The sequence below is a fragment of the Plectropomus leopardus genome, chromosome 1, assembly GCF_026936395.1.
Source record: "Plectropomus leopardus strain MGB_pleo_1.0 chromosome 1, ASM2693639v1, whole genome shotgun sequence".
NCBI classification, from domain to species: Eukaryota; Metazoa; Chordata; class Actinopteri; order Perciformes; family Serranidae; genus Plectropomus; species Plectropomus leopardus.
The window spans coordinates 42,418,122-42,444,903 of record NC_142176.1 but is presented as its reverse complement, the minus strand read 5'-3'; the positions used below and the strand labels follow the sequence as shown (position 1 = coordinate 42,444,903).

The 26,782-nt window shown below is 42.1% G+C and overlaps 3 protein-coding genes across 4 annotated transcripts; 1 reads left to right on the top strand and 2 right to left on the bottom strand.

Moving 5' to 3' along the window:
- The first annotated feature begins 7,965 nt into the window (after nt 1–7,965).
- hypk (huntingtin interacting protein K) lies at nt 7,966–13,055 on the top strand. Of its 2 annotated transcripts, none has more exons than XM_088081449.1 (4): nt 7,966–8,185; nt 9,892–9,947; nt 10,917–10,968; nt 11,255–11,503. In XM_088081449.1, the coding sequence occupies exons 1-4, from the start codon at nt 8,024–8,026 to the stop codon at nt 11,486–11,488; spliced, it is 504 nt and encodes a 167-aa protein (XP_087937575.1). In that variant the 5' UTR covers nt 7,966–8,023; the 3' UTR covers nt 11,489–11,503. The 2 variants fall into 2 exon arrangements, with proteins under 2 accessions (XP_087937575.1, XP_042341034.1); XM_042485100.2 differs by lacking the exon at nt 11,255–11,503 and adding an exon at nt 12,802–13,055 and having other exon boundaries at nt 7,974–8,185.
- A 65-nt stretch (nt 13,056–13,120) lies between these two features.
- mfap1 (microfibril associated protein 1) lies at nt 13,121–20,474 on the bottom strand. The gene is made up of 8 exons (XM_042485087.2): nt 20,281–20,474; nt 18,339–18,555; nt 18,110–18,248; nt 17,780–17,967; nt 16,142–16,411; nt 15,885–16,044; nt 14,401–14,490; nt 13,121–13,781 (listed from the first exon to the last, which is right to left on the bottom strand). Exons 1-8 carry the CDS (start codon nt 20,360–20,362, stop codon nt 13,602–13,604), a joined length of 1,326 nt encoding a protein of 441 aa, XP_042341021.1. The 5' UTR covers nt 20,363–20,474; the 3' UTR covers nt 13,121–13,601.
- A 1,252-nt stretch (nt 20,475–21,726) lies between these two features.
- hddc3 (HD domain containing 3) lies at nt 21,727–26,758 on the bottom strand. The gene is made up of 4 exons (XM_042485082.2): nt 26,623–26,758; nt 22,418–22,473; nt 22,099–22,339; nt 21,727–21,947 (listed from the first exon to the last, which is right to left on the bottom strand). Exons 1-4 carry the CDS (start codon nt 26,732–26,734, stop codon nt 21,817–21,819), a joined length of 540 nt encoding a protein of 179 aa, XP_042341016.1. The 5' UTR covers nt 26,735–26,758; the 3' UTR covers nt 21,727–21,816.
- Nucleotides 26,759–26,782: the final 24 nt, after the last annotated feature.

Here is a 26,782-nt window from a genome sequence, read left to right as displayed (position 1 = left end):
GAGTAGGGCAGGGGCGGATATAGTGCATGATAGGGTGTGTGGTGTGCCCCTTGGGGACAGAGGGTATTCCCCATGGTGGCAGTGTTTGTGTCCCACAAAGTCCAACAGTGTTCACAGACCCCTGAGGCTGGTAGGATGGCTGGCCAAGAGATTCGTATGTCAATGTCTTTGGGGGTCTCCTGTCTCGTGCTGGCCGCCTGGATGATTCACACAGAGGGGTATTAAGTCTGCCAGTCTCTGGATCATTTCTGACTGGCTCATGTGGATGTTCAGTGTCTTGTTTTTGGTCATTTCCTGCCATTTGTTCATAGTCATTGCCACGCATTTGTTCAGGTTCCTGTTCACTGGATTGTTCTCGTTCCATCAATGCATATTTCTTCTGTGTGTGATCCTCCGCTGCAGTTCTGCTCTTGCTGCCAGGTGGGATCAGCAGGTGCTGACTCACGTGAGGATGGAGAAGTCACAGTGTCTCTCTGGGGCGCATAGGGAAGCGTGGTATGTGGACTTTGTGCCAGACCTGGCCTGGCCACTCTTAACCAGTATTGTGCTCTGGGGATGTCATCATCGGAGTCAGGTGAATCACTGCTTTGAGCTGGTTCTCCCTGTCCATGCTTTCCTCTTTGACTCTCTTTCTTCTGTCTTTCTTTGGTCGGTGTTTTGTTCTTGAACTGTTCAGGCATGCTCACAGGTAAGTCATTTACAAGGTGGAGAAGGTTTCTGTGGAGTGTCCGTGTTTTATTGCCACCTGTCTCGGGACACACTTTGTAAATGGGGTTCTCATTCACTTGTTCTTTAACCACATACACTGTTTGTTCCCAATAGGACCTCAGCTTTCCTGGCCCTCCCCTTTCACTCATATTACGAACCAGGACTCGGTCGCCAGGCTGCAGGACCACTCCCCTCACGTGACGGTCATACTGTTTCTTCCCTCGTTCACTGGACTGCTGGCTGTTCTGAGCTGCTACTCGGTAAGCCTCTTTCATCCTCACAGCCCACTTGTCTGCATACCCGTGTGCAGTTTCTGGCTCTCCTTCACTGGACAGGCCAAAGAGCAAATCTACTGGGAGGCGGGGATGGCGCCCAAACATCAGGTAGTGGGGTGAGAAACCCGTGGCCTCATGTCTGGTGCAATTGTACGCATGCACAACCTGTGGTAAGTGCTCCTTCCAGTTACTCTTTTCCTCCTCTTGCAATGTTCTCAGCATCTGGAGTAATGTTCTATTAAATCTCTCTGCAGGGTTTCCTTGTGGATGATACGGGGTTGTCCTGGAGTGACTCACACCAGCCAGCTTTTGCAGGGTCGTGAACAGGGCATTTTCAAATTCCCGGCCTTGATCGTGGTGCAGCCTGCCTGGGAACCCAAACCGAGGAATAAAGTCATTAAATATTTTCTCTGCAGCTGTTCGGCCTGATTTGTTCCGTGTTGCATACACTTGGGGCAAACCTGCTGAAGTGGTCTACACACACTAAGATGTAGTCATAACCCCTTTGCTCTGTTCCAAATGCATGTAGTCTATAGACACCATCTCCAGGGTGCACTGGGTGCGTGATGCTTCCTGATGGTGCTCTGTCATGGAGCCACAGGTTTCTTTTGTTTTATGCAGGGCATTGCTTGTAACATAGGCCTCAATGTCCTTTTCATGAAGGGCCAATAAAAACGATCTCTTGCTAGCCCAATAACTCTCTCTGCCCCCAAATGACCCATGTCGTCGTGCAGCTGCTTAAGTACAAGGGACCGATACTCAGCAGGTAGGACCAGCTGCCTCCGTTCTCCAGCCCTTCTGTACAGCAACCCAGACTCAATGTACAGCTTTCCCCATTCATGCATCAATCTTTTCACAGGGACACTTCCTTTCCTCCTGTCTTCATTTGTGAGCACTGTTTTTGACTATTTTTAGCTTTATGAGCTCATTAATAGCCACATCTTGTCGCTGAGCTCTGATCAGTTAGCTCTGGCTGATGGCAGGTAATGTCATTGTAGTTACGCAGGTGAGTGTGAGTTTGTGAGCCTGACTTTTGGGCCAGGTCGAGGAGCAGCAACATAAGCGACATCATGCTTTTAGCAGCCTCACTTCCTTCCCACACAGCACGGATGGCGTCTCCATTGAGCTCCTCACTACACTCCTCAACATAACTGTCCATGTCAAGTGGGAGACGGGACAGTGTGTCAGCATCCACATTAACTTTTCCTGGTCTGTACTTGATACTGAACCTGAAGTCGGCGAGCTCTCCAACCCATCTGTGGCCTGCTGCGTTCAGTTTTGCCGTGCTCATCGCGTAAGTTAGGGGATTATTGTCTGTATACACAGTGAAGTGTGGGGCATAAAACAAATAATCCCTAAACTTTTCACATACTGACCACTTTAAGGCCAGAAACTCCAATTTCCCAGAGTGGAGGTTGTAGTTCTTTTCAGCAGGGGTTAGTGTCCTGGATCCATATGCGATGACTTTCAGCTTTCCACTCTGTTGCTGGTATAGGACTGCACCGAGTCCATGCTGACTAGCATCTGTGTGAAGGACAAAGGGCAGTTCAAAATCAGGATAGGACAGTACAGGTGGGTGTGACAGGATATCAATAAGCTGCTCAAGGCCGGTCTGGTGGCCATCGGTCCACTGGCTGGGAGTCTTTGAGGGACAGCTGGAGCTCCTTTTTTGTCCTCACTCTGCACCCCATTTGGATGTCCCTTCACCTGCAGCAGCTCATAGAGTGGCTTGGCGACACGAGAGAAGTCTTGAATATACATTCTGTAGTAACTCAAGAACCCAAGTAACTGACGCACTTCCCCCACTGTGGAAGGTCTTTTCTCCCTGAGTGACTTTACAGCCTGTATGTCCTTTGGGTCCACTCTCACACCATCAGCTGAGACCAGCCTCCCCACATACCTGACCTCTGGCTTGAACAGCTCGCATTTTGTGGGTCGCAGTTTAACACCATGGCGTTGCAGGGCTCTCAGTACACGACGTACTGCACACACATGATCACTGAATGACTTGGAATAACAGAGGATGTCGTCAAGGTAAGGAATACAACATTCATCTCGCAAACTGATGAGCATTTCCTCCATGCTGCGCTGAAATGCAGCCGGAGCATTACAGAGACCAAATGGTATTCGTACCCACTCATGTAGACCCCAAGGCGATATGAATGCTGTCATGTGGCGGGAGCCCTCAGCCATGTAGCCTTGATGATAGGCTTTACCCTGGTCGAGAATGCTGAACCAACTGTGGCCTCCCAGAGTGTCTAAGAGGTCCTGGATGCGAGGCAGTGGGTGGCGATCTGGTACTGTCTTTTGATTCAACAGTCTGTAATCAATGCACAATCTGAGGGTTCCATCTCGCTTCCTGACACACACCACTGGTGCTGCAAAGGGTGACTTTGACTTCACAATCCAGCCTTTGGCCAGCAGGTCTTGGATGTACTGTTTTACCTCTTGGTAGAGTGGTTTGGGGATGGAGGTATAGGATTTTTGGACTGGAATGTCATCTTTGAGATTGATGGTCATTTGAAGACTGGGGATGTCACCAATATCCTACGTCATCTTGAGCGAAAGCCCCTGATTCCTCCCACAGCATCTGTTTTACCTCCTTCTGTTGTTCATCTGTAAGATGGCTGACGTCCACCGGTGGGTTCCACAGTGATGCAGTGGATGTTGTCTGATCATGGCTTGATTCTGGTGAAGAGTTGACAGTATTTACATGGATACACTTTTCATCATTTTTGGGACAATCTGTCTCTATGACCTCGACAACAGGTTCAATGCTGCCGAGGTATTCGGCTAGCAAAGTCACATCATGGTTGGAGTGGTTCGACACTGGCACTTTAATGAAGGGTCTGTCTGTTTTGTGAATTTCCATTAATCCTGCCCCAATACTTAATCTGTCCAACTGTGTACTGTCAAATGTGGGCTCAAACAGCACAAGTGCCTCTGGGGGGTTAAAGTGTGTTAGGACCCTGCACTTAATGTGAACTACCTGACCTGCTGAAATAGTGACTTCTTTAAAGCCCACTTTCACTGCAGCATGTTCTTCTTTTGGAACTTTCTGGGTCTGTATTAGGTTTACTATTGCCTCTACACTGGCATCATCGATCTCCATAGCACCAGCAAGAAGGGCAGACAGGATGGACATGAGCTTAGGCCGGCTCTCATTGTTCCGAATGAGTACCTGAATTACATTGAAACCAATTAATGGTCTGTCCAATTCCAGGCGACTCACCAAAAAGGGGACACGGATGGATAAGTCTGGGTCATCATTACCTTGCAGGTTTACCACCACCTCCACCCATCCATCATACGGTATGTCATCTCCCGTGACAGCAGACACATTGAGAGGATCATCCAGCAGTTCACTGAGAGGTCGAACATCTTGGCCAGGTAAGTACTTGTCCTTCCAGGCGATCAAGAAGGCTTACATTGGCTCCTGTGTCCAGCAGAGCAGTGACAGCATATCCAGCTATACTGCATTTCAATAGAGATTTGCGGCCAATGAGTGGGGCTATTAACTTACATGGCTCAGTTGTTTTATCAGTCTTAGTTATGTTGGCCTCACTAGGTTTGTCTGGTTTTGCTACTGAGTCTTTGTGGGGACGGGACATGTACTCCAGACCGGTCAGGGGTTGTCCCTCTGCCTTGACCGCATCCCGTTTCCCGACTGCTTTGCTCTCTTCAAACAGCCTACAGCGCGATGGCCTTCCTCTCCACAGACAAAACAGTGGCTGCAATTTGGATTGGCCTGTGTGATACAGTTTGGACAGCCATGAGGTTTTTGTGACCTTTTTTGTGGCCTTGTCTGTTCTGGGTTGTAAAAATGAGTGGGGGGGCAGCGCTGCTCTGGTGTTTGAGCTTGTGTCACAATTTGTTTCAGGGACTCCATTGCTTGTGTCAGCGCTTCAACCTGTGTACTCAGTCTCTTTATTGTGTCGTCTCTATTACTCACGGTTGTGCTGACTTGGGCCTCAACCTGGAGTTTTGGGTCACGATCAGCATAGGCACTGTGGGCTTGAGTTACTTTGCGTGTAGAGCTGCGGCCCAACCTGCGCTTTCTCTCACTCTCCTCGGTCGTAGTCTTGATAACTTGTTGTAGCAGAGCCTCATCGGACACAGCCGGGTCAGCAAGGAGTGGCTTAAGCTCTCTTCTGACATCCTCATATTTCTCCCCAATTCCCTGACATATTGTGTTAAGGAAAATGCACTGAATCGTAGATGCATCATATTGGACAACAGATGCTGTGTGCTTAGTTGTGAACATTATTCTTTGCTTGAGTCCAATCATTCTATATAAGAATTGCTGTGGTGTCTCATTTTCATGTTGTTTAGCACACATGAGGTCTTGGAAGAGTTCAGTGCTACTCTTTTCACCTAGGTGTGACTGGAGGAAGCTTTTGAGTTCTGTGACAGTGAGGTCATCTTTATTTGTCAACATGTCTCTGAAGTTGCCAGGCTTAATTGCGCGGAGCACCCCTCTAATGATCTCACCTTCTGTGTGTTTTTCTTGGAGTCCTTCATCAATTTGTTTGCATATGCTGTTGTATGTCATGTCAGATGTAGTGTCACTTATCTGGCCCCCATGTAGCCTGAACTCTTTCCTCTGGAGGTAGGCAAGATCTTTCAGGGAGACCAGTCTCTCTGAAGCGTGGTGTGAGTTATTTGCACAGCTGTTCAGTGAGCCAGCTCCTACATGGGTGTATGGGTTAGGGTGCAGTGGTTGTGTAGAAATGTGGGGGTGTAGCTTGGGCAACTGAGGTAGACATCTGTGCAGCCCCATCTGACGCAACAGGTATTTCTACCGAGTCACAGTGATGCATTACTTCTAATACCACATCATTTAATGACAGCAGATGACCCATCCCCTTGTCCTCTGACTTAGTCAGGTCTTCAGATTGCATGTATTTGAGGATATGGTCGATGCAGTCCTCTTCATCCATGAACTTAATTGGTCTGCTCCCAGCTGGTCTTTACCCAGTGCCATGGCCACCTCATAAGCCCCAGCACCAGACAACTTGTATAAGTTCTTTTTGATGCTCCAGATCAGTTCCTTGCGCGTGGTAGACATGATGTGTGCTGACGTGTTGCCTGATGAGCTAACAGTTCGGCTCCCCCGTAGGTGGAGACCCTCTTCCCTGGTCTCCCTTCCTGGACACCAACTGAATACTCCTTCACTGCAGTGACGTCCCTGGTCACGTCTGCGATCACCCTCTGGACAGCACCTCACCCCAGCAGCACACAGTCGCTCTGGCCTCGGTTCATAGATCACTGGATCAGCAACCCGTCATCAATAGCCGCGGCGCTGATCCCGGACGAGCCCCCAAGAATCTGTTGCAGGTCCCAGGTGATGGGGCCGGCAGGCAGATTACTGTATATAACAAAAGAAACGAGGAGCAGAAGTTGTTGCTTTCACCATGGCAGCTCTCGTATGAATTTATTCAAAATAAACACAATATTTCCATCTTTCTATTATGCTCTCAAATACACATATAGCATACAGTATTAAAGCCTGTAAATATAGCATACAGTATTAAACCATGTTTAACCAGGAATACAAAGCCTTTCCCACTACTGACATTACTCTGTCATTCATTTCACATTGTTCACAACATCTCAATCAATGAGGCACCCCTTTAACTTCCTGAGAGCTAATACACACAGTAGTAAACAACAGTTCAACTCAACACAGTACACTCTGAAACACCGGAAATGCAACATACATAACAATTTAAACACACAGAAGAGAAGAATAACCTGTGCGCGGGATATCTCATACAGCGGGAGTACACATTTAGCACTACACTGGGCAGCAGCCATTAGCCCTCCGATGCTAACGCAGATAAACAATATGAGACGATTTCCACAATCTACACACGCTAAGGCTACGAACCTTATTTTACGACATTCTAATCATGTTAATCACACTAATAATCATGTTTGTTATTTGTTATGACTTTTTTCAACATTGGACCAACCTGTATATAACAAAAGAAACGAGGAGCAGAAGTTGTTGCTTTCACCATGGCAGCTCTCGTATGAATGAGGAGCCTCCGCTCCACCGAGAAAGAGACGCTCCCGGCCACTCAACATTCTACTACCGCCACCTAGTGGCCCCTATGTGTCATAACATGACATTAACTTCTACTTTTGATACTCCCCTTAAACAGCATTATATTACAAAAAAAATACATTTTCAAACCAATGTGAACACATTCTGTGTGGGTCACAATACACATATCAAATGTTTGTTGTTCAGACCAAAGATGGTCATCATTTTAGGGTTTGATTGCTAATTCACAAAATAACGCACGTCCCTCTGTCCTTGATGGATTTTGTTGTACACTGCAAACACAAACTATTTGTGAAAAAAAAAAAACTGAAAAATGTTGGTGTGCGGGCTGCCTTAAATGTTGAAATAGACTAAATTTAAAAAGATATGTCAAATTCAGTCTACTTTAAACTTTAAGGTGGCCCAGACACTAACTTTTTTTTAGGTTAAACCAAATCTTTTACCTTTGACAGTGGATTTTCTCCAGAAATTGCTGGTTAAGGTGGCAGATACAGTAAAATATACTTAATTGTGGGAAAACCTGTCAGAAAACTTTCTGTAAAACCCTTCACTCGCGTAGAAAACTAGGTTACTGATGTGTCTTTGGATTATAGAGCACATTCACTAACGATTACTGCAAATACATTGCTCAAACTCTGCTGTGATTTTAGGCAAAGTGGTTTGTGGGGCCGCTTTTAGCTTATAATCATTTCAGTAGGTTATGGCAGGCAAATCAACTTGCAGGATATTGAGTTGTGATTCTCAGTTAAAATCTACTTTTAACACATTTTATTATTTCAGATTTCACTGTTCTTATGTAATGCAAAGGGTCAATTGTTTCTTTAAAATACCTCCTAACATAATAAATCACTTCCCTATAATACATCTATGGATTTCCGCTTTAAATTAGCGTTACCTTCCGGTACTACCGCGTTTTCCCTCCGACGGCTGGTGGAACTTTTCTCTTTGTTCCGGTCTCACGGGAGCAAACATGGCGGCAGAAGGAGACGTCGATCTGGACCTGGAAGCCGAGGAAAACTGCACGGGCAAACCGGCAGAGAAGCCTCGGAAACATGACAGCGGAGCCGCTGACCTTGAGAGAGTCACGGACTACGCGGAGGAGAAAGAAATCTCCAGCTCTGACTTAGAAACGGTGAGAGCTGCGGGCTAACGTTAGCCGGAAACATGCGGCCGCTGCTCACTCACAGTCAGCTGTGTCAGTGTCCGCGTGTACATCTGTTACTGTCTCGTGAGCAGCCGTCTAGTTATTGTTTTGCTTGATCTCAATGTGCTAAGATGCTGTTAGCTTTTGTTGGCTAATGGTGTAGTGAATGATTAGCTCAGTGGCTAACAGCCTCAGAGCTAACGCTGTGCAGCTAAAGCTAACGTCACAGTGCACGCTGTCCTTCATCCAACCAGCATGTTAACAGAAAGTTAAGTTCATTTTTGAGGTATTTGTATTTAATTAGGGTTTTTCGCTACATGTGACCGAGCGGAACATATTTGCAGAATCTTAACTAAAAGATTCTTTCTGTTATCACATCTGTGTTTGTTCATTCAGAGCTTTTTGTTTGACACTGAACCATTTGAAGTCATTTGTTCCTTGTAAAGGAGATACTGGTGGAATGAGTTTTTAAGAAGCATCCTGGAAGGAGTGGATTTAGATGCTCAAACTGAAAGATTATCTCTAACATCAGTAGCAGGTGCTGGAAAGACCCTCTTTCCATGTTGAGCTATCAAGACACCTGCTCAGGAAAGCAGAGTCAGCTGTGGGCTTGTTATTGTTGTCACCCTCAGCTGGCAAATAAACAGAGATAGTCTTAGAAGACAAATCAGTCATTAGTTGCTTTGCCATTCAACATTAGATGTCAAATTGATGTTTCATAATTTGCATAACCTAAAAACAATACCCCAGTACAATCACTTCAGATGAGTGGAATATTAACCCTTTGAAACCTGGACTGACTTCATTTTCTTGTGTTACGTTTGGACGCCTTCCATGTTTAAACCTTTGGAACCTGAGCAAACTGGTTTTGATTTCTTTTGAAAACATGGCTAAAAAGGCAGTGAGAAACTTGGCGAGAGATGTCCTGAAAATTGCAAGAAATTAGGATGGCTGTCAAGAAAATGAAGTGAAAATAAGTTTAAAAAAGAATGAAAGATAATAAAGAGACAGAGAAAAAAAATATTAGAATATATATGGTTTTTTTTTTTGGTTTTTTTTTAAAAGTGAATTATATTTACTTTTTTAGCACTTCCTCAAGCTGTTTCTTGTGGGTTTTTTAAAACCATTTTTTGTTTTTTGTTTATTGTGTGTGTGTATTTTCAGGTCATTTTCATGTAACTTTTTATTAATTACTTGCCAATTCTGGGTAATTTTTTGTAAGCAACTGAGCCAGGAAGTTAGGGATTAATTGATTTCTCAGCCCAGCAATTTGTCTTATTCTCTTGTATTATCCAGAAAATTATAGACAGTTTATTAGCAGATGCAAGTGAAATATAAAATATTTTGTATTAAATATGGTGCCATTTTATACATTTATAGTAAACAACAACTTTATGATTATATGTTGATAATACACACATAAATACAGCAGCCTGTTTGTGCTTTATTTAAAAAAAATAGATTAGATTTTCCATTTTAAATACAAATATTTCCTAACCAGTGGTTATTTTACCGTGCAAATATAATTGTTATTTATTCATGGATTTTTTTTTGTAAAACAAGGGTTTTGGATAGAGACTTTGATGGTCATCAGATGTTCTCTTTGTCGTGACGTCACAGTGGCTTTCATATTTCAAAGTGGTTAAAAAAGATGAATACATGATAACAATACAAATAATGTGTTTTGCTTTCAGGCCATGTCAGTGATCGGAGACAGGAGGTCACGAGAACAGAAAGCCAAACAAGAGAGGTAAGATTCATGATATCTCTCCATGTGGACAGAAAACGTGTCTATAAGCAGCATCAGCTCCTTTTTCATTAATTTTGGATGGCACATGAATCCAGAAGGGCGTGCTACCGAACAAGTCAGACGGAGTCGGGCTCTTTTTGCATCAGTTGGATTAACAAAGCTTCAGTCAGGGATAACGGGCACAATGACAGAGGTCTTTGTTAACCCCGTCCCTCTCCACCAGGCTCGCTGCAGCTTCACAGAAAAGGGCCTGTTTCATGCCATTTGACGTCTCTAAAGCGCAAAACACATTAATCGTATGCCGCCAAATTCCTTATATATTCCTTTTATATTCTTATGAAGAATATAAAAAATATTACAGAAAAAAATCAACAGGTGCTATAAATAAGGCAACAGATGAATGCTGGCAGAAAATTACTGATTGTGTAAATTCTGAAGTGAATATATTTAAATTGCCATCATGATTAATCCTAAAGTGACAGCTGCACATTCTACTGCTCTGAAACTTTAACCTTGATGGAGCAGATACGAACATTATGCTCAACAACAGTGTGACATAATGAAGGAGTCGTGGACACAACTTCAGAATTTGGGAATAGGAAAGTAAAGTAATTTTTTTGGCACCAGTAGACAAATCAATTTTGTAATTGGTGTTCTATTAGCTGTAATGTACAAATCAGAAACTCTGAGCTGGTCCAGACTTGGTCAGGTCTGCATCATGAGTTACCATAGCGATCTTCAGCCTTTGTAGAATAGAAGACTTTGGCTGTTGGCGTAACATACCTCATTATCTGACTTTGTGGTACTCACCTCAGGTGTTAGCCATTAATCACAGAAAGCAAACCCACAGTTCACTGTGAGAAAGAACAACAGCATTTCTGCTAAGCGGGTTGAGGTATTTTTCCATGTTTATTAACCCTTAAAGCGTCCTGACATGCAGCCTGTTGTCACTGTGTGTTCTGCTTCCAGAGAAAAGGAGTTGGCCAAAGTCACCATCAAGAAAGAGGATGTGGAACTAATTGTAAGTTTTTCATTAAAATGAGTTTGGGATGTTTTTTTTTCTTATTTTGTTCAGGTGACTTTCAAGTCACACTTCTGTTGTAGGCACACTACATGACCAAAAGTATGAGGACACTGGAACAGTACACCCATATGTGATAATAAAACACGCGCTCAAAACACTGCTGCTGGGTGAGTGGGTCTGGCTCATCCCAGAGGGGCTGGATGAAGTAGTGATCAGGGCTCTTTGCAGACCAGTCAAGTTCTTCCACACCAAACTGTCTTAATGGAGCTGCTTTGTTGCACAGGGGACATGCTGGAACAGGAGAAGGACAAACTGGAAGAACTTGAGGCGGGTTTCCATTGACCCTCAAACTGCGCAAATTGAAATTGTGAATAAAAAAATTTGCCTAATTGAAACAAGTCAATTTCTTAAAAACTCCTATTTATCGCAGAAAGTTTTTTATGCTGGCATGAGGTGGTATTTCAGGCCATTGGAAAAAGCCATATTTCACAAAACTGCAATGGGGACACTTTTTTGACTTTTCTAGGTCACATGATGCTATGGCTGTGTGCTTGTCAGTAGGACCTGACTCCCTCATGATGCAACAGGAGCTACAAGAGCTGTTACTGCATCACATAACTCTTCAAAAGTTGAGGGGAACATCCATAAGTTTTGAATCCACATTTCCTCTGTGAAATCGTGGACCATCACCTCCCAGAAATGGCTCATATGTGGCCCCTCCCACGTATAAGGGGCTCGCCTTTCCATTATAGCTTCACACCACGCCTACGTGGCCTTGGATTGGAAATAATGACGGCTAGTGTGGTGGCTGCAACAGAAATAAAGCTGCTAATGTTTTGAACTTTCATCGCCATGGTTAATGGGATGCTATCACCAGAGGTGAAGTCGCAGAACATCACTTCAAGGAAATGAGTCATCTCACAATTCTGTTTTATCAACATTTAAAAAATAAAGCTTAAGTTATGCGCAAATCTGTAATGGAAACCTGCCTACAGGTGTAATATATTACTGATGTTGGAGAAGATTTGAGAAACCTTGCCCAGTTTTAGACGAGTTTTAACGACAGTCATTGACCAGGTTATACCAGGCCCCGAAATAAACCGCTCTGTTCATCTCACTTAATTTTTATTGCAGCTGATTGTATCTAGGGGATTGAAAAAGCAACTGAATTATTATTCTAGTAGGCTACCAAAAGATTAAGTTGCATTTTATTAATCACTCATGTCATTTAAAAAAAACTAAAAAAAAAAAACCTGGAGTTTTGGTCATGGTACAGTATTGCCACTCAAAAATATTGTGATATAATGCTGTATCACATTTTTCTCCTAGTGTGCAGTGTCTCTTTGGCCTAAATTGAGTCAATTTGTAAAGTCATTATCATTATTAATATCTTGGTGTGGCTAATGTTTTGTATTGTAAACTGTCTAAAATGGTGGCAATACGGGTGTTAATATGGTGTCAAAAGGGGGGAAAAAACTAGTAGCCTGTGTCTTTGTCTAAAGCTGTGGGAGTGGGACTGCAGGGGGTCTCCGGCTCTGCAGGTCCATATTGAAAGATGTCCATGTTGATGTATTGGAGGGAAGGGGCCCAAAAATGAAACAGTCAGAGTGTACACACACTGTATAATGATGTACAGCAAGACTTTTATACAGGGCTATTTTGAATGTAGTGGCATCCCACTTCTGGATTGACAGCAATGGTTACGTTTGAGTTTCTAACATAGTGAAGTTGAACTCCATTTTTTTAACCACTTTAAGATGTTGCCTGGTGCCTTTGTTTCAGTTATTATTTGATTCTCTAACAGCATGTTCTTCCTGTGTCGTTGTGCAGATGTCAGAGATGGAGATTTCGAGGGCCGTGGCAGAGCGCAGTCTGAGGGAACACATGGGGAACGTGGTGGAGGCTCTTGTGACTCTGACCAACTGAACAATCAGCATTTACACCATAGACTGCTTTAAGTGATGTTTTTTTTTTTTTTTACCAGAGCTCACGACAATGAGGCTGAACTGAAGTCAGTGGTGAAACTGCCGTGGTGTGATCTTTACCCTGAATCTTTTTTATTTTAAAATAAAAGTTGACCTGCCTCCTTTTGTGTTTGTGACTTATGCTTTAATACTTGTTGTACTCTCAGTGGAAATTAAAAAAAATGTTGGAAATACAAGTTTTATTCAACACAAACAAACCATGTTACAATAGCTGTACTTTCACAAAAGGGGATGCGGGAAATCAACATACTAAACGATGCAAGCTGATTTGTACAAAATTCTAACCCAATGCTTTAAAAAGAAAAGGTGACCTTACTAATATTTTCCCTGCATCTCCCCAAAAACACAGCATTCCTCATACTGTAAGAAGTGTACGCTATATTCCATTTTTACAGCCAAGATCCCACGTTAGAGTGACATCCTGCATATTGACAAAATAAAACCCAGCTGCAGCTGGGGTTTAAGGAGCCAACATTAAATGAAGGGTTGTTTTTTCTTTTAATGATGGCGCACCTTGGAATCAGTCTGTATTTGCTGCTCTCCCTACACAAGATCAGGTCCAGGAAAGACTGAGCAGCATGCAGCTGGCTCTCTGAGCAGTCTCTGAAGCTGCAGTGTGGCCCAGTGAAGTCCGTTCTACACATCTTAAGTCTTCCTCTTCTTCACTGTGGGCCGGTCAAACACGTCCCTCACGCCTGCCGCCTTCTGCTTGAAGAACTTGCTGTTCTGAGCGCTCTCCTGGGCCCAGGCCGAGTCGAACGACGTGGTGTCCTGGTCCACCAGGTGGGTATACTTGGTGCGCCCAGACCGGCCAAAGTTTTTGACCTTATAAGTAAAAACAACCCACGACACGTCAAAACACAGAACGTAATGACTAAACCTTTACCAAAGGAAATTACATATCTGGTTGGAAATGCCCCCTAAGTAGTATTAAAGTATGGACTATGTAAGGTGAATCCAACTTCTCGGGTTAAAATACTTTACTCAAAATTCAATATATTTTTAAAGCCTTAACTGAACATGAAATTAAGCTTAGAATGCATAAATACATGCATCTAGTTTCTTGTACAAAAAAAAAATGTTTTCCCATTTTTTAAAAGAATTAAACTATTTAAGGGGGAAAATCAAGACTTTAAAGAGGATTACTGGAAGAATACAAAAGGCTTTGATGAGTTGAAAATATTTGAAATGGACAGGAAGTTAGATTACTTCATCCTTCTATTCATTTTTCCCAGTAAAGGGTACACAGATGTGGAAACATTCGCAGCAAACTCCAAGTGCCACACATTTTCTCACCATCTGAATTAGATAAGATGTAAAGATTATATATATCATAATATATCATTAATTGATCACAGGTGAATAATTTAGCTCCGATACTATTCTGTTGAACAGTGTAGGCTGCAACATGCAGTGTGACACAGATGTAACATAAACGGCTGACCTGCATGACTTTGGGTAAGATGGTTTTGTTGAAGTGATCCTCCAGAGTTGGTGCGCTGAAATCTCTCTTGTACACGTCCTCCTCCTCATCCTGCGACACAAAACATGTTAACTGTACTGCAGTTACAGAAGACCTTCACTGTGCAATAACGGTCTCAGAAAGTATTGCGGTATCGCAGTATTACAGAATCATTGGCTTCTTAGTACAATGGACCTTGAAGGAATGAAAACCAAAACTTGAAACCATTTTAAAGTATGTGTAAAAAGTCTCTTTTGAACTTAACTAAAACAAATGTGAAATTCTCCATCCAGTTGCATTTTTTTCAATACCACTGACAAGCAAATGTATAATAATTATCAATATTCATACCATGTTAGGCCTGGGCAGTTTTACATTATTGCAGTATACCAAGTTTTTTTGAATTCCCTAAAGTATTTTTTACAATACCGTCATAAATACAGGCTCATTGGGTCTCATTCATGAAACATAAGTAAATCTGAGCAGATGTACACATAAATCACCTTGGTACTAAAAACCAACACCAGATTTGTGAATGCCACATGTGTAGTTCATAAATGCCAATCAATTGTTAATTGACGGCGCAGTCCTGCTAGTCATCAATTTGCATACATCCCCGCCCATGAACAGCGACGCAAGGAGGTGGAAATCACTGTGGATGGCCTCCTGTCAGCCTGCCAATAAACCACGGACTGAGAAACAGAGAAAACTTTTCAGATGCAGAGATTTAAGTTATTTTGGGCAAAGTGGAGTCGATAAAGATTTTTTTCCTTATGTTAGTAGCCTATTAGCGTGACAGTAAATCATTTTAATGATTATTTATTTAAAATGTATATACTTTCGACATATATTATAGATTATAATATTGTCTTTATGGACTGACTGATTGACAGATACCATCTCCAGTGTCAGCAGTGGACAGCAGCTCCCTCTCCTCCTCGCCCTGCGGGCAGGGGGAGAAGCAGAGGGAGCAGCCAGGCTCCGTGCTGGCCTCTCTGTCCTTCCTCTTGGCCGGAGCAGGAAGCTTATCTGGCGGGGAAATGCAGTGTGGAGCATCGTTGTTTCACCGAGCTGCTCTATTGTCAGCTGCAGATGCGCTCATTTGCACAGCCACACAACCGCTGTGACCCGGTGGGATTGTGCTTGGTTGGGTTCTGGTTCAGTATTCTAGGTTATGTGATAATCTCACCAATCATTATACACAGTGACAGCCATCACTACACAAGTACTCAAGCATTCAGAGGCAGCTATAGATTTTGTTAGTACCAACAAAAAGATTGCAGCTGCTAACATATTGATGAATGCCAGAATACACGGAAATTTCCTTCTGCCAAACCTTTACACACATATTCATTCCGCTCACGTTGCACAGCACGCACCACCAGAGCTCAGCCTGCGGTCTCTGCTGGTAGAACAGGCAGCTGAGCTGAAAGACACAGTAACTATTCCGCTCTGTGTGGACTCACCATGAAGAAGGCTCCTCGGTGGTAGTACTTCTGGAGGAACTTGTATTTGCCTTTGCTGGCTTTGTTGGTGACTTGTTTGCCGCTGTTTCTGAGCTCAGCCCGACGCTCCTCTTCTGTCAGGTTGTGGAATCTCTCGATTTCAGCCTTTTCCTTCTCCATGCTGGAGACAAAACACAGCTCCGTTAGTCCTAATTATGTCAAGTTCATTTCATCATGAGGTTGAGTCATTTAAGGAAATAATATCTGTGTTTACTCACACTTCTCTGGCCTCTCTGTCCCTCTTGATGCGTTTCAGCTCTCTGACTTTCCAGGCTTCGTATTCCTCCTCCTCGTTCTCTCCATCGGTGTCCAAAGCTTCAAGAGCTGCCAATGTGCGCCGGTTCTCCTCAAACTCCTTTTTAGCCTCCTCCTCCACTATCTTGAGGGTGTAGCGCCGTCGCTCCTCTGCCTGCCTCTTGGCCTCGGCCTCCAGCTCTCTCTGCCTCTGCTCCTCTGCTTCACGCTCCGCCACAGTGACTCTGTCCTTTCTGTGGTGGGTACACACACACACACACAAATAAGTCAATCGCTTTAATCAGTAAACTCACATTTGTGTTTTTACTTCAAATTTGCATCTTCTTGTAAAATGTTCAATTATTTTTCATGTCACACTCAGCAGCAGCTGAACTGATCCAATGGAAGATGATCAGTTTGCAAAAATGTTTCATCTTCAGGGTGTGACATGTGTGCTGCAGCATTTTTTCTCTGCACGCAGCTTCACAGCTCTCAACTACAAAAAAAACTACACAGAACTGTGTTAAAATACAAGTACAATCTGTTTTAAAAGGATTCAAATGAATAGCTATGACATTTGAAAGATTGATTGATTGTAGATTGATTTAAGACATCTGAACAAACAATTCAGGTGATTAAACGGCTATAAACAACGAATAAAGCTGTTTCACATTACAGTTCAGTAATCTCTGACACATTCTGACATCTCAGGGACGGGCTGCTCGCCCTCAACATGCTCACCCGTTTCCCACATGAGTTAATGTGTGTTTACCTTTTTCTGATCCAGACGTTCAGGAGGTTTGTTACCGTGAGCCTAATTATTAATAGAGGTCTCTTCCTCTCCCAAACAAACAGACCAGAGGATTTGAACTGATCGAAAACTGAATAAAGCAGTGTCAGCTTAAAAATCCCTGTGTTTCGGACGCACTTTGGCATGTTGCTGCAGGCGACTTGTCCAACTTGTCTAATGTGAAGTCGCCTTATTTCTCTGATAACTTAACATTCAGACATTTAGGAGGTTTTCACCAGTGGCCAAATTATCCACAGAGGTGGCCTCCTCTCCAATACTAACAGACTTGCTGATTTAATCCGCTAGAGACACTGAGTAAAGCAGTTTCACGTCACAAACAGTGTAACTGCAGCGCTGCTCATTGCAGTTTGGCTTCTTACGATGGTGGCCGCCATGAAAACGCGAAATGGCCACATCTGGAGCCAGTGTTTGGGGCTTTGTGGGCTACTGTAGAAACATGGCAGTGCAACACGTAAACATTATAAACATCTATGCTAATAAGAATACAATGATTCTTATTTTCAGGTGATTATACGCTTAGGAAAACATACTTGTTTTATTATATTCCATTTCTGCCAATATATCCCCCTAAATCCAACCTTTAACACTGAAGCGTAAAGTGTTCCTTTATGTGTCCAGGGAATTCTGTTTCTTCTTAAGCTAAATGAAATTTAAAACCCTCTTGGATCATCTGGAAAATGCGTAGTCACAAAACTGAAAACAGCTATTTTGAAAAGCTGAATCATGGAAAGTTGCCTTTTTTTGGGAGGGGGGCTAAGCCATTGACAACGTTGAGAGCCACTACGTTAAAGTTGGGAGGTAAGGTTAATACTTGCGAATGAAGACAGGTTTGAGCCGGGGCTCTGCTTCATCCTCGCTGTCTGTGTATTCTTCATATTCAGACTCCGACTCCGACTCCTCCCCTGACTTCCCTTCCTCCTCCACCTCCATCACCTCCATCTCCTCATTCTTTCTTTCGGTGGCTCGCTGCCTCATCATCGCTCGTCTCCTCTCAATTTCCTGCAAAGAATGAAAAAGTTTGCCTTAAAAAATTCTCTTAATATAACTTGAATGAAAAAAAGGAAACTTGCAGAAATTCCTCAGTGACTGGGACAAGCCCACTCACAACATTCAGTTCAAATTTCACAGCTCAGATAGTAACCTCATCATCCACTTCTTCCTCTTCCTCCTCTTCTTCCTCACTACTCTCTTCACGCTCTGGGTGCCACGTGCCTTCATCAGAGTCCTCGCTGCTCTCAGCCACAACTTCAGGCTCTGCAATCTGTCTGTGTCTTGCAAGCCTGAAAATGAGAAAACAGGTGGCAATGGGTTTAAATCAACATTTTGGCACCACAGCATTTAATAACGACTAAGATCAAATGATGCCGTACCTCTCCTCCACGTCTTCAGAGACACGGTTGAGCAAACGTTTGAGACGTGGGTCAGAGACCTCCTCTTCCTCCATCTCTACCTCCGCCTCCATTTCCTTTCCCTTCTTTACAAACTGGAAGTCCTCCTCTTCCTCATCCGACGACTCCATTGGTGCGTAGTCTGGACGTTTCCCCGACACATACCTCTTTACCTTCACTTTCTCCATGGAGAGCTCACCTGGGAGATGCACACATAATGATGAGCTTAGTCGACTATGATGCTGAAGGTGGAGATGTTTGCTTTTATCTAAACTTTATGATCATACTTTAATTAGCAGTAACTTTAACAGCTCAACAAAAAATACCAACTTTGTCAAGTTTATGAAGTATTCTGTTGAGATTGAGACAGAAAGGTAATAAGTTATCACAATTCACCTTGGGTTTTTCCCTACTTGGATTGCACTGAATTTGTTTTTTAAGATGATGCTAAGACTAGTCAACTGAAAAAAACAAAAACAAACAAAAAAAAGTTTAGGTCTCCAAATGTGTGGATTTACAGTCTTTATCCATTTTATTCATTATAATTATCTTTGGATTTTGAAAGGTTTATTCTTTAAAACAAGCAATACAGTAAGGTCACCTTGTGCTGTAGGAAAGTAAGTTGGGAAAAAATTGATTAATTGGTTGCAAACAGAAACAACTATTTGATGCAGCCCTAAAAACTTAATATTGATCTGCCCCCTACCAGCTGATATGTCTTGTTAAGAGTCATTTTACAGATTTGTTTAAACCCAGAAGTCACACTGACCTACATTCACAAGAACACAACTTTACTTTGTGTTTATATTGGAGTTGTAACGCTATGAGATTTTCACGGTATGATAACTGCCTTAAAAGAAAATCTGGATTTTTTAAAAGTATTTAAAATAAGGTGAGATTGTCTTTAATTTTTTTGTTTGTTTTTAATATCGTAGATGAGCAAATGTACAAGTTATGGTAATCGTCAACTTTCAGATCCCGTTATACCTTGAAACTGGTATACTGCTGCAACTCTAGTTGTTGTCTTAGTAACATGTATATTAATCAATCAGTCTTAACACACAGCAGAAGTATCTGTTTCAAATACTTAAGTAAAAGTACAAATACTACACTGCACTATATGTTACAATTAAAAGTCCTGCACTGACTATGTTAGGTAAGTAAAGTATGTTCGTAAAATAAATAGATTTTAGATAGAACACAGTGGAGCACCTTAGTGTATCACAAATATTGAAAATCAACACATCTGAAGATACACAGTGTTCACTAGACAGTAAAGAGATATAACACTTATCTGAAAAATAACTAACACTGAAAGGATAATGTAGTGCAGTAAGATGTAGTGGAGTAGTGCAGTAAGATGTAGTGGAGTACAAGTATGACATAGCATAACATGGAAATACTTAAGTAAAGAGCAAGTACCTTTAATATGTTCTTTAGTTAATGCTCTTAGTGACATCCCACAACTTCCCATGCTTATCAAGTCACTGCTGCAACACTTTCCTGTTATCCCACATCCTCACATTCTATTGCTGACTTTCAGTCAGTCAATCATTTAACTTTATGGTCACTCTTGAGGCTGAAGTTAGTATTCCTTACTGGATCCTGTGGAGGAGTACTTTGCTCCTGTGTACTTCACTATATAGCCAAAAGTATGTGGACACCTAAACATTGGACCCATATGTGAGTTGAACATCTCATTCAGAATTATTTGTTATTTATATAAACTTGCCAATTTCGTCGTAGTTATGTTAGCAACGTTAGCTATTTTTTAAAGTAGCTATCATAAAGCAGTGACTAATTTCTTTTAATTATTTCAGACCGACTATTGTTGTAGTGTGGTGTAAACAGTGAGGTTCCGTTAAGCTAGCTGGCTAACTTAGCACGCCGCTAGCTGCCTGCTAGCTAACCGCTAACATGTTACCTTTCTCGTTCCGGACCGGCACGGCTCCGGCCGTGGACTGGATCGGAGGGAGCTTCATGTTGAGGGCTTCACGACTAGACATGACTGCCTGGTCGATCGTATCAACGGAATAGAATTTAAAATGAGTATTTCACTCAGTCAAAATGCGCTCGTCGTTGCGTCTGTGAAACGGAAGTTGACTTGCTGAAGATCGAGCAGACAGGAAGAGGACTTTTTTTTTTTTTTTAAACAAAAGGATAGTGTACATAATTTCGGGTGCAATCGTACTATCAAAGTCTTTGGGATATGACATGTAAAATTAATATATATTACGTGTCATGTATATATATATATATATATATATATATATATATATATATATATATATATATATATACATATATACATACACACACAACCCCAACGTAACCCCACGATCTCTACAAAGTATATGAAAAGTTGAGCAGTGGATTAACAAATCACCCAATTAACGCTCATGTGTGACATCACCGACTCAGCAAAGGTTCAAACCCACACCAGGGATTAAAGCTGCAACTTCTGTTATAACTGAAGATGCTTCTTGGATGAGGGGCAAAACTTGCCTACCATACAACACCTAGAATTACCATGACCTGAATGACTGAGATCTTCACCATCATAAGACCTCAGTACATTTTAAATTCACAATAACTATGTTTTTTGCCTGTCGGAGCCAATTCACGGTGGAAATATTTATAGGAAAGGACATACGCCAAGTTGAGCAGTGGACTGAAGAGGGACTAGAAAATGTGTCCCTTCCTAGGTCATTACTAAGGTTCGACCTACTTGCTGGAGTTCAGTTAATATGGAACAGTCGCAAAAAGCTTTTTATTTTGAGAGGTAATTGCCCCAGAACATGAATACATTTTGATTATACATTTTTATTTTGTTGGTAATAACGTTCATTGTATTTAATTCATTTATTATATAGCATATATGATTTGTTTGTTTATGATTTAGATGTAAAATCACAATATTACACTTCCACATTTAAGCACATCAAGGACATGCTTAAATGTCATTTGACATTTGTAATATCTAAGGTTTTAGGACATAGAGGATGTTTCTAGGATTTTAGGAGGGTTTTAGGACATTTCTAGGGTTTTAGGAGATTTCTAGGACTTTAGGTAATTTCTAGGGTTTTAGGAGAGTGCTAGGATTTTAGGACATTTCTAGGGTTTAGGACATTTCTGGCACCCATGTATATTAAAAGTACAAAAACAATTCTCAGTGTGAATCACTTTTTTTTGTTAATTAGAAAATGGTTGGGGGGGGGGCAGATTTGGCCCAAGGGCTCCTTTAGCTGATATTTACTACCACCAATAAACACTAATGGAATAAAGTAACTGATATCACTCAAATTGTCAACATACCCTGAATTTAACTAGACAATCAAAAAATGAAAACATAATTTGAAGACCACACATATTTATATGAAATATGATTTATTTCATTTATTTACAAATGAAAGTGTATTTGATTTGTAATCTGAATGGCCTGTTCTCAGCTGTTGTGTTGTTAGAGCTGGACTCCTCTCTGTCTGAACAGTTCCTCCAGCTTCTCTTCCAGAGCCGAGTTGGTTCCTTTCAGGCCTCTAACTACCTCAGAGGCCCACACAAAATACTCATGCACCCGCTCGGCTGTCCAACCTGCCAAACACACACACACACACAGGGAGGACGTGGTGACTAAATGCAGCTTTTGTCAAGAATTAGTACCTGTGTATTTCCATTCGGTGAGTCAGCACTTCCACAGTACAGTATACAGTATATGAGCAGTGGCTGTGAGAAAGGTGCTGACCAGCAGGGGTGCAGCGGTTCAGATCCCGCAGGTTGTATAGTTTATCAGCCAGTTTGACCAGTTTGGCTTGGTGGCTGCAGTGAGGCGCATGTTCCACCTGCAGACGCTTCCTCTCCTGTTTGGGCAGACTCTTATCATCCGTCACCTCCTGAACGATGCGAGCCACGACCGGTCCAAACTTGGCTTCAAGTTCTGCAGGAGAGGTGTCCGTGTCCTCCACTGTGTCATGAAGCAGAGCAGCCTACAGGAGGACAACACACAGACTCTGAATACAACAAACACTGCAACTGATTGGGACTGATAACAACTGATAACGTACTTGCAAAACCTCGATTTCTGTGACGCCTCCTTCATGGCTGAGGATTCTCGCTACTCCTTAAAAGTACACACACACACACACACACACACACACACACACACACACACACACACACACAGCTGTAAGTTAGAGCTAGAGGAAAGTCAACAAGAGGTGCTGCTGCCACTAATATCAGGAGTACATACTGAGTGCTGAGCATTTAACAAAGTGATTAATACAACAAGGACAGCCTCTGTCATTTTATACTCATAGTAAACTCAGCTGGCTATTAACCCTTTAACATCTGGATCAACATCAGTTTTCTTGTGCTGCGTTAAGACGCCTTTCACATGCATTTAAGCTTCTGAAGCTTTAGAAAATTGGTTTGATTTCCTTTGAGAACATGGAAAAAAGGCAATAAGCAACTTGGCAAGAAAAGCCCAGCACATTGCAAAAAAACCCCGAAAACCCTCCCCAAAAAACAAACAAACCACACCAAAACAAAACAAACAATAAAACAACCAAAAAAACCCCAAATACTTTAAGGGACAGGGAAATGGCCGGAAAATGAAATACTATCAAAAACGTTTTTATCTTTTTTCTTTCTTTTTTGTGCTTATTTTCGGCTAACTTTTAACTTTCCCAGTTTCTTGATAATTTTGGGGCAATTCTTGTACAGTTAAGATTAAGGTCCTTCTTCCCAAGTTATTGAAAGAAATACAGTTAATTTGCTCAGGTTTCAAAGGGAAAACTGCAAGGTTTGAAAATATCTTAATTTTGTATTTCATTCATTTATTTTATGGCATATATGATTTCTTTATATATTCAGATGTTCAACATTTTATAAATATAATTCATAAAATTGGTTACAGGGGTGCCAAAAGCACCGGACGAAGAGAGGGAGGAGAGCTGGCATCGAGGCGAGGCTGGCCTGACTTGGACTGAGAGCTGTTCCTCCACCAAGCCTTCTTCTAGCTAATATCTGGTCGCAGGAGAATAAAATGGATGAGATGTGATTGAGGCTCAATAAACCCTTATGTATTGTTCACGCTGGACACAATGCAAAGTTTACATGCAAAGTCAATGCAATGACGCAAATGGATGTGAATTCATGCCCAGCAGGGCGATGGTTGGACGGGTGTGTGTAAAGGGTATTTTGCATCTTCGCATCCATCGCACAAGTTGAAATTTTTCAACTCGAGAGAGAATTGTGTATGACACTGTGTTGACAGCCTATCTGCCTTAAGATCACAATGCTCCAAAAATACTACAGCAGCCATATATGCGTGAGTAAGGTAATGTAATGTTTTTATCACTTTCTTACTTCTAACTTGGGTGCAATTACACTTGCTTAATAATGGATTAATGTACACTGTCCCCTCTTAAATAGATTAAAAATAACAAATCACCCAATTAACGCTCATGTGTGACATCACCGACTCAGCAAAGGTTCAAACCCACACGAGGGATTAAAGCTGCAACTTCTGTTATAACTGAAGATGCTTCTTGGATGAGGGGCAAAACTTGCCTACCATACAACACCTAGAATTACCATGACCTGAATGACTGAGATCTTCACCATCATAAGACCTCAGTACATTTTGAATTCACAATAACTATGTTTTTTGCCTGTCGGAGCCAATTGACGGTGGAAATATTTATAGGAAAGGACATACGCCAAATTCTTAAAAGCAGAGCACCGTGCCCTGAGGGGACAAGGCCTACAAATCACAGACTTTGTAGTGTAACAATTAGAAAAACCAGTTAGAAAGCCATCCTGTAATCCCTTGTTGTTGGTCCAAAACAGTTTTGTGCAAAGGCTTTTGAAGGGACTGGATTTGTCTTTGGAGGACCTCATTTTGCTTCATCTTTACCTCCAGATTAATGTGTAAGCACACATTATGGATGTTTTCAAGGTTTTCAAATTTGTGCTGAATGTTTTTCTGCTATTGGACTTCTTGTTCCATGGCCATGTTTTGTTGTCTCAAAGACCTGTTCTCCTGGTTCATTACGTCATGCTGGTCTTTTAAATCTTTGAATTCCTGCTGAACAATGTTTAGCTCCTGATCTTTCTCTACACGAGCTTTATCCTTCTGTGTCATGGTGTCTTCAGTAGTAAGTAGCCTTGTTTTCACTTCATGAAGTTCTTTTTCCAGAGTCTGATTGTCTTTGCTCATGGACTCGTTTTCCCTCTTCAGTGTCCAAATTTGGTGATCAACTTCCTGAACTTCACGTTGCAGGTAATCAAATTGTTGTCTTAAGGGCCTCTTCTTCATCAGACAACTTTTTCATCGCTTCTGCCAGTTCTTGTTTTAGGACTGCCTGTTGTCGATGCAAAGACTCATTTTCTTCTTTGGTCACATTATAGATGTTTTAAAGGTTTTCCCATTCATGCTGTATATTTTTCTGCCTCTGGACTTCTTCTTCAACGGTCTCGTACTGTTGTATTACAAATCTGTTTTCCTGGCCCATTATGTTATACTTCTCTTCCAAGTCTTTGTATTCCTGCTGAAAATTCTTTAGCCTCTGATATTGTTTTTGAAGAGCCTCATCCTTTTGTATAATGACGTCTTCAGTATTAAGTAGCCTTTTCTTGGCTTCCTGAAGTTCATTTTTCAAGGTCTTCATGTATTTGCTTATGGTGTAATTTTCCTGCGTCAATGTGTGATTTTGGTTCTCAAGATTCTTAACTTCTTGTTGCAGGTCATCAAATTGCTGTCTCATGGCCTGCTCTTCATCACACAGCCTTTTCTTGACCTCCGTTAGTTCTTGATTTATGATCACCTGTTGTCGGTGCAAAGACTCATTTTCTTCTTTGGTCACAATGTGTTTTCAAGGTTGTCCAATGCGTGCTGAATGTTTTTCTGCTTCTGGACTTCTTGTTCCAGTACCACGTTTCGCTGTCTCATAGATCTGTTCTCCTGGCTCATTAAATTATACTTGACTTCTAAATCTTTGTATTCCTGCTGAAACCTCTTAAGCTCCTGATCTTGTTCTTGAAGAGTCTTATACTTTTTCATCAAGATGTGTACAGTATTAAACAGCCTTTCCTGAACTTCCTGAAGTTCTAGTTCCAGGGACTATCTCTGTGTCCTTATGGATTCATGTTCTTGCACTAATGTGCAACTCTGGTGCTCAACTTTCTGTTTGTTGTTGCAGGTTCTCAAGTTGTTGTCTCATGGCCCTCTTCATCACACAGCTTTCTCATGGACTTTTCTTCATCGCACAACTTTTCCTTGACTTGCTGAAGTTCATGTTCCAGAGCCTTGTTTTGTTGATGCAGGGACTCAATACCTTCCAGTGCATTAAAGATGCATTGAAAGACTTGTATACTTTTTATGCATGTCTTTAGTTCTTTTATCATAGCCTCATAACTAAGTTCTTGCTGTTTGTTTGGTTATTGACTTACTTTCCTGCTTCAATGTGTAACTATTATGCTCAGCTTCTTGTGGCACGTGGTTAACATGTGGTCTCATGTCTACTTTTTCATTTCTCAGCTGTTTGTTCATTTCCAGATTGTTCTGTTGTGAGGTACTAGCTTTTTGTGTCAGACAGTGGCTTTGTTGTTCCTCTACATTGTGTTGTCTCAGACGTATTTGTAGCTGCACTATTTCTTTTTGCAGAGTAGTGCTTTGCTGCTCTAAGACCCCTCTCTCTGCCTTGTTTTTCAGGGTCAGCTCTTTGATCTCTTAGTGCAAAGTTTTATTCTCACTATCCAAGTCTTTGTTCTGTTTCAAAACATCCCCCAATTCGTTAGACTGTCCCTCAACCTCTGCAGCAGGCATCTCACATTGTATTTGAAGGTCCTGTTTTCTTTTATTTCTTGAGCACTGGTACTTCTTTCAAGGCCCTCATATTTTTCATTTAGCTCCATATGAATGAAAAGGATTCTTCTCTCCCTGTCAGTCTGACAGCTGATCAGTTGTGCAGCACGTCATCTGTTACCGACGTCGCTTCGGACAGACGCTGTGGGACCGAGGATTTCCCAATTCACAGCTCCCTCTCCTCTCTCCTCTCTCCTCGCGTCTCCTCCTCCTCTTCTGTGTGAGGGACTAAGACGCGAAGAGCCGAGCCGAGAGGAGGAGGCTTGGAGCTGGGTTATCGGGTTAGAAAGGACCCGGAGATTCCCTCATCGCAGAGTTTCTGGAATACCCACAGACTGTCTATGGGAGTTCACAATACCCCCCACCACCCTCCCAGAGGTATCACAACAAAAGCAGTCCTACCGACGGGGTGGTTGATGTACGGCGTTCCCTCCGGGTCTTTACGTCGCTGGTTACGATGTTTCTCTGCGGCAAAATTGACCGTCTCTAACAGTAAAACTGCGTCTGAATTCATGGTGGAAAAAATAAACAATGACAGAGGAACAGCGTCACGTTAGCTGAA

What these genes read in the sequence shown, in the direction of transcription:
- hypk (XM_088081449.1), top strand. Translation starts at nt 8,024, where the DNA reads ATGGCGGCAGAAGGAGACGTCGATCTGGACCTGGAAGCCGAGGAAAAC. An exon ending in CCAGCTCTGACTTAGAAACG is followed by an intron (nt 8,186 to 9,891) that starts GTGAGAGCTGCG and finishes TTTTGCTTTCAG; the next exon opens with GCCATGTCAGTGATCGGAGA. An exon ending in CAGAAAGCCAAACAAGAGAG is followed by an intron (nt 9,948 to 10,916) that starts GTAAGATTCATG and finishes TTCTGCTTCCAG; the next exon opens with AGAAAAGGAGTTGGCCAAAG.
- mfap1 (XM_042485087.2), bottom strand. Translation starts at nt 20,362, where the DNA reads ATGTCTAGTCGTGAAGCCCTCAACATGAAGCTCCCTCCGATCCAGTCC. An exon ending in GCCGGTCCGGAACGAGAAAG is followed by an intron (nt 18,556 to 20,280) that starts GTAACATGTTAG and finishes TGCATCTCCCAG; the next exon opens with GTGAGCTCTCCATGGAGAAA. An exon ending in GACAGAGAGGCCAGAGAAGT is followed by an intron (nt 16,045 to 16,141) that starts GTGAGTAAACAC and finishes TTTTGTCTCCAG; the next exon opens with CATGGAGAAGGAAAAGGCTG.
- hddc3 (XM_042485082.2), bottom strand. Translation starts at nt 26,734, where the DNA reads ATGAATTCAGACGCAGTTTTACTGTTAGAGACGGTCAATTTTGCCGCA. An exon ending in GTACATCAACCACCCCGTCG is followed by an intron (nt 22,474 to 26,622) that starts GTAGGACTGCTT and finishes TGTACTTTTAAG; the next exon opens with GAGTAGCGAGAATCCTCAGC. An exon ending in CAGAAATCGAGGTTTTGCAA is followed by an intron (nt 22,340 to 22,417) that starts GTACGTTATCAG and finishes GTCCTCCTGTAG; the next exon opens with GCTGCTCTGCTTCATGACAC.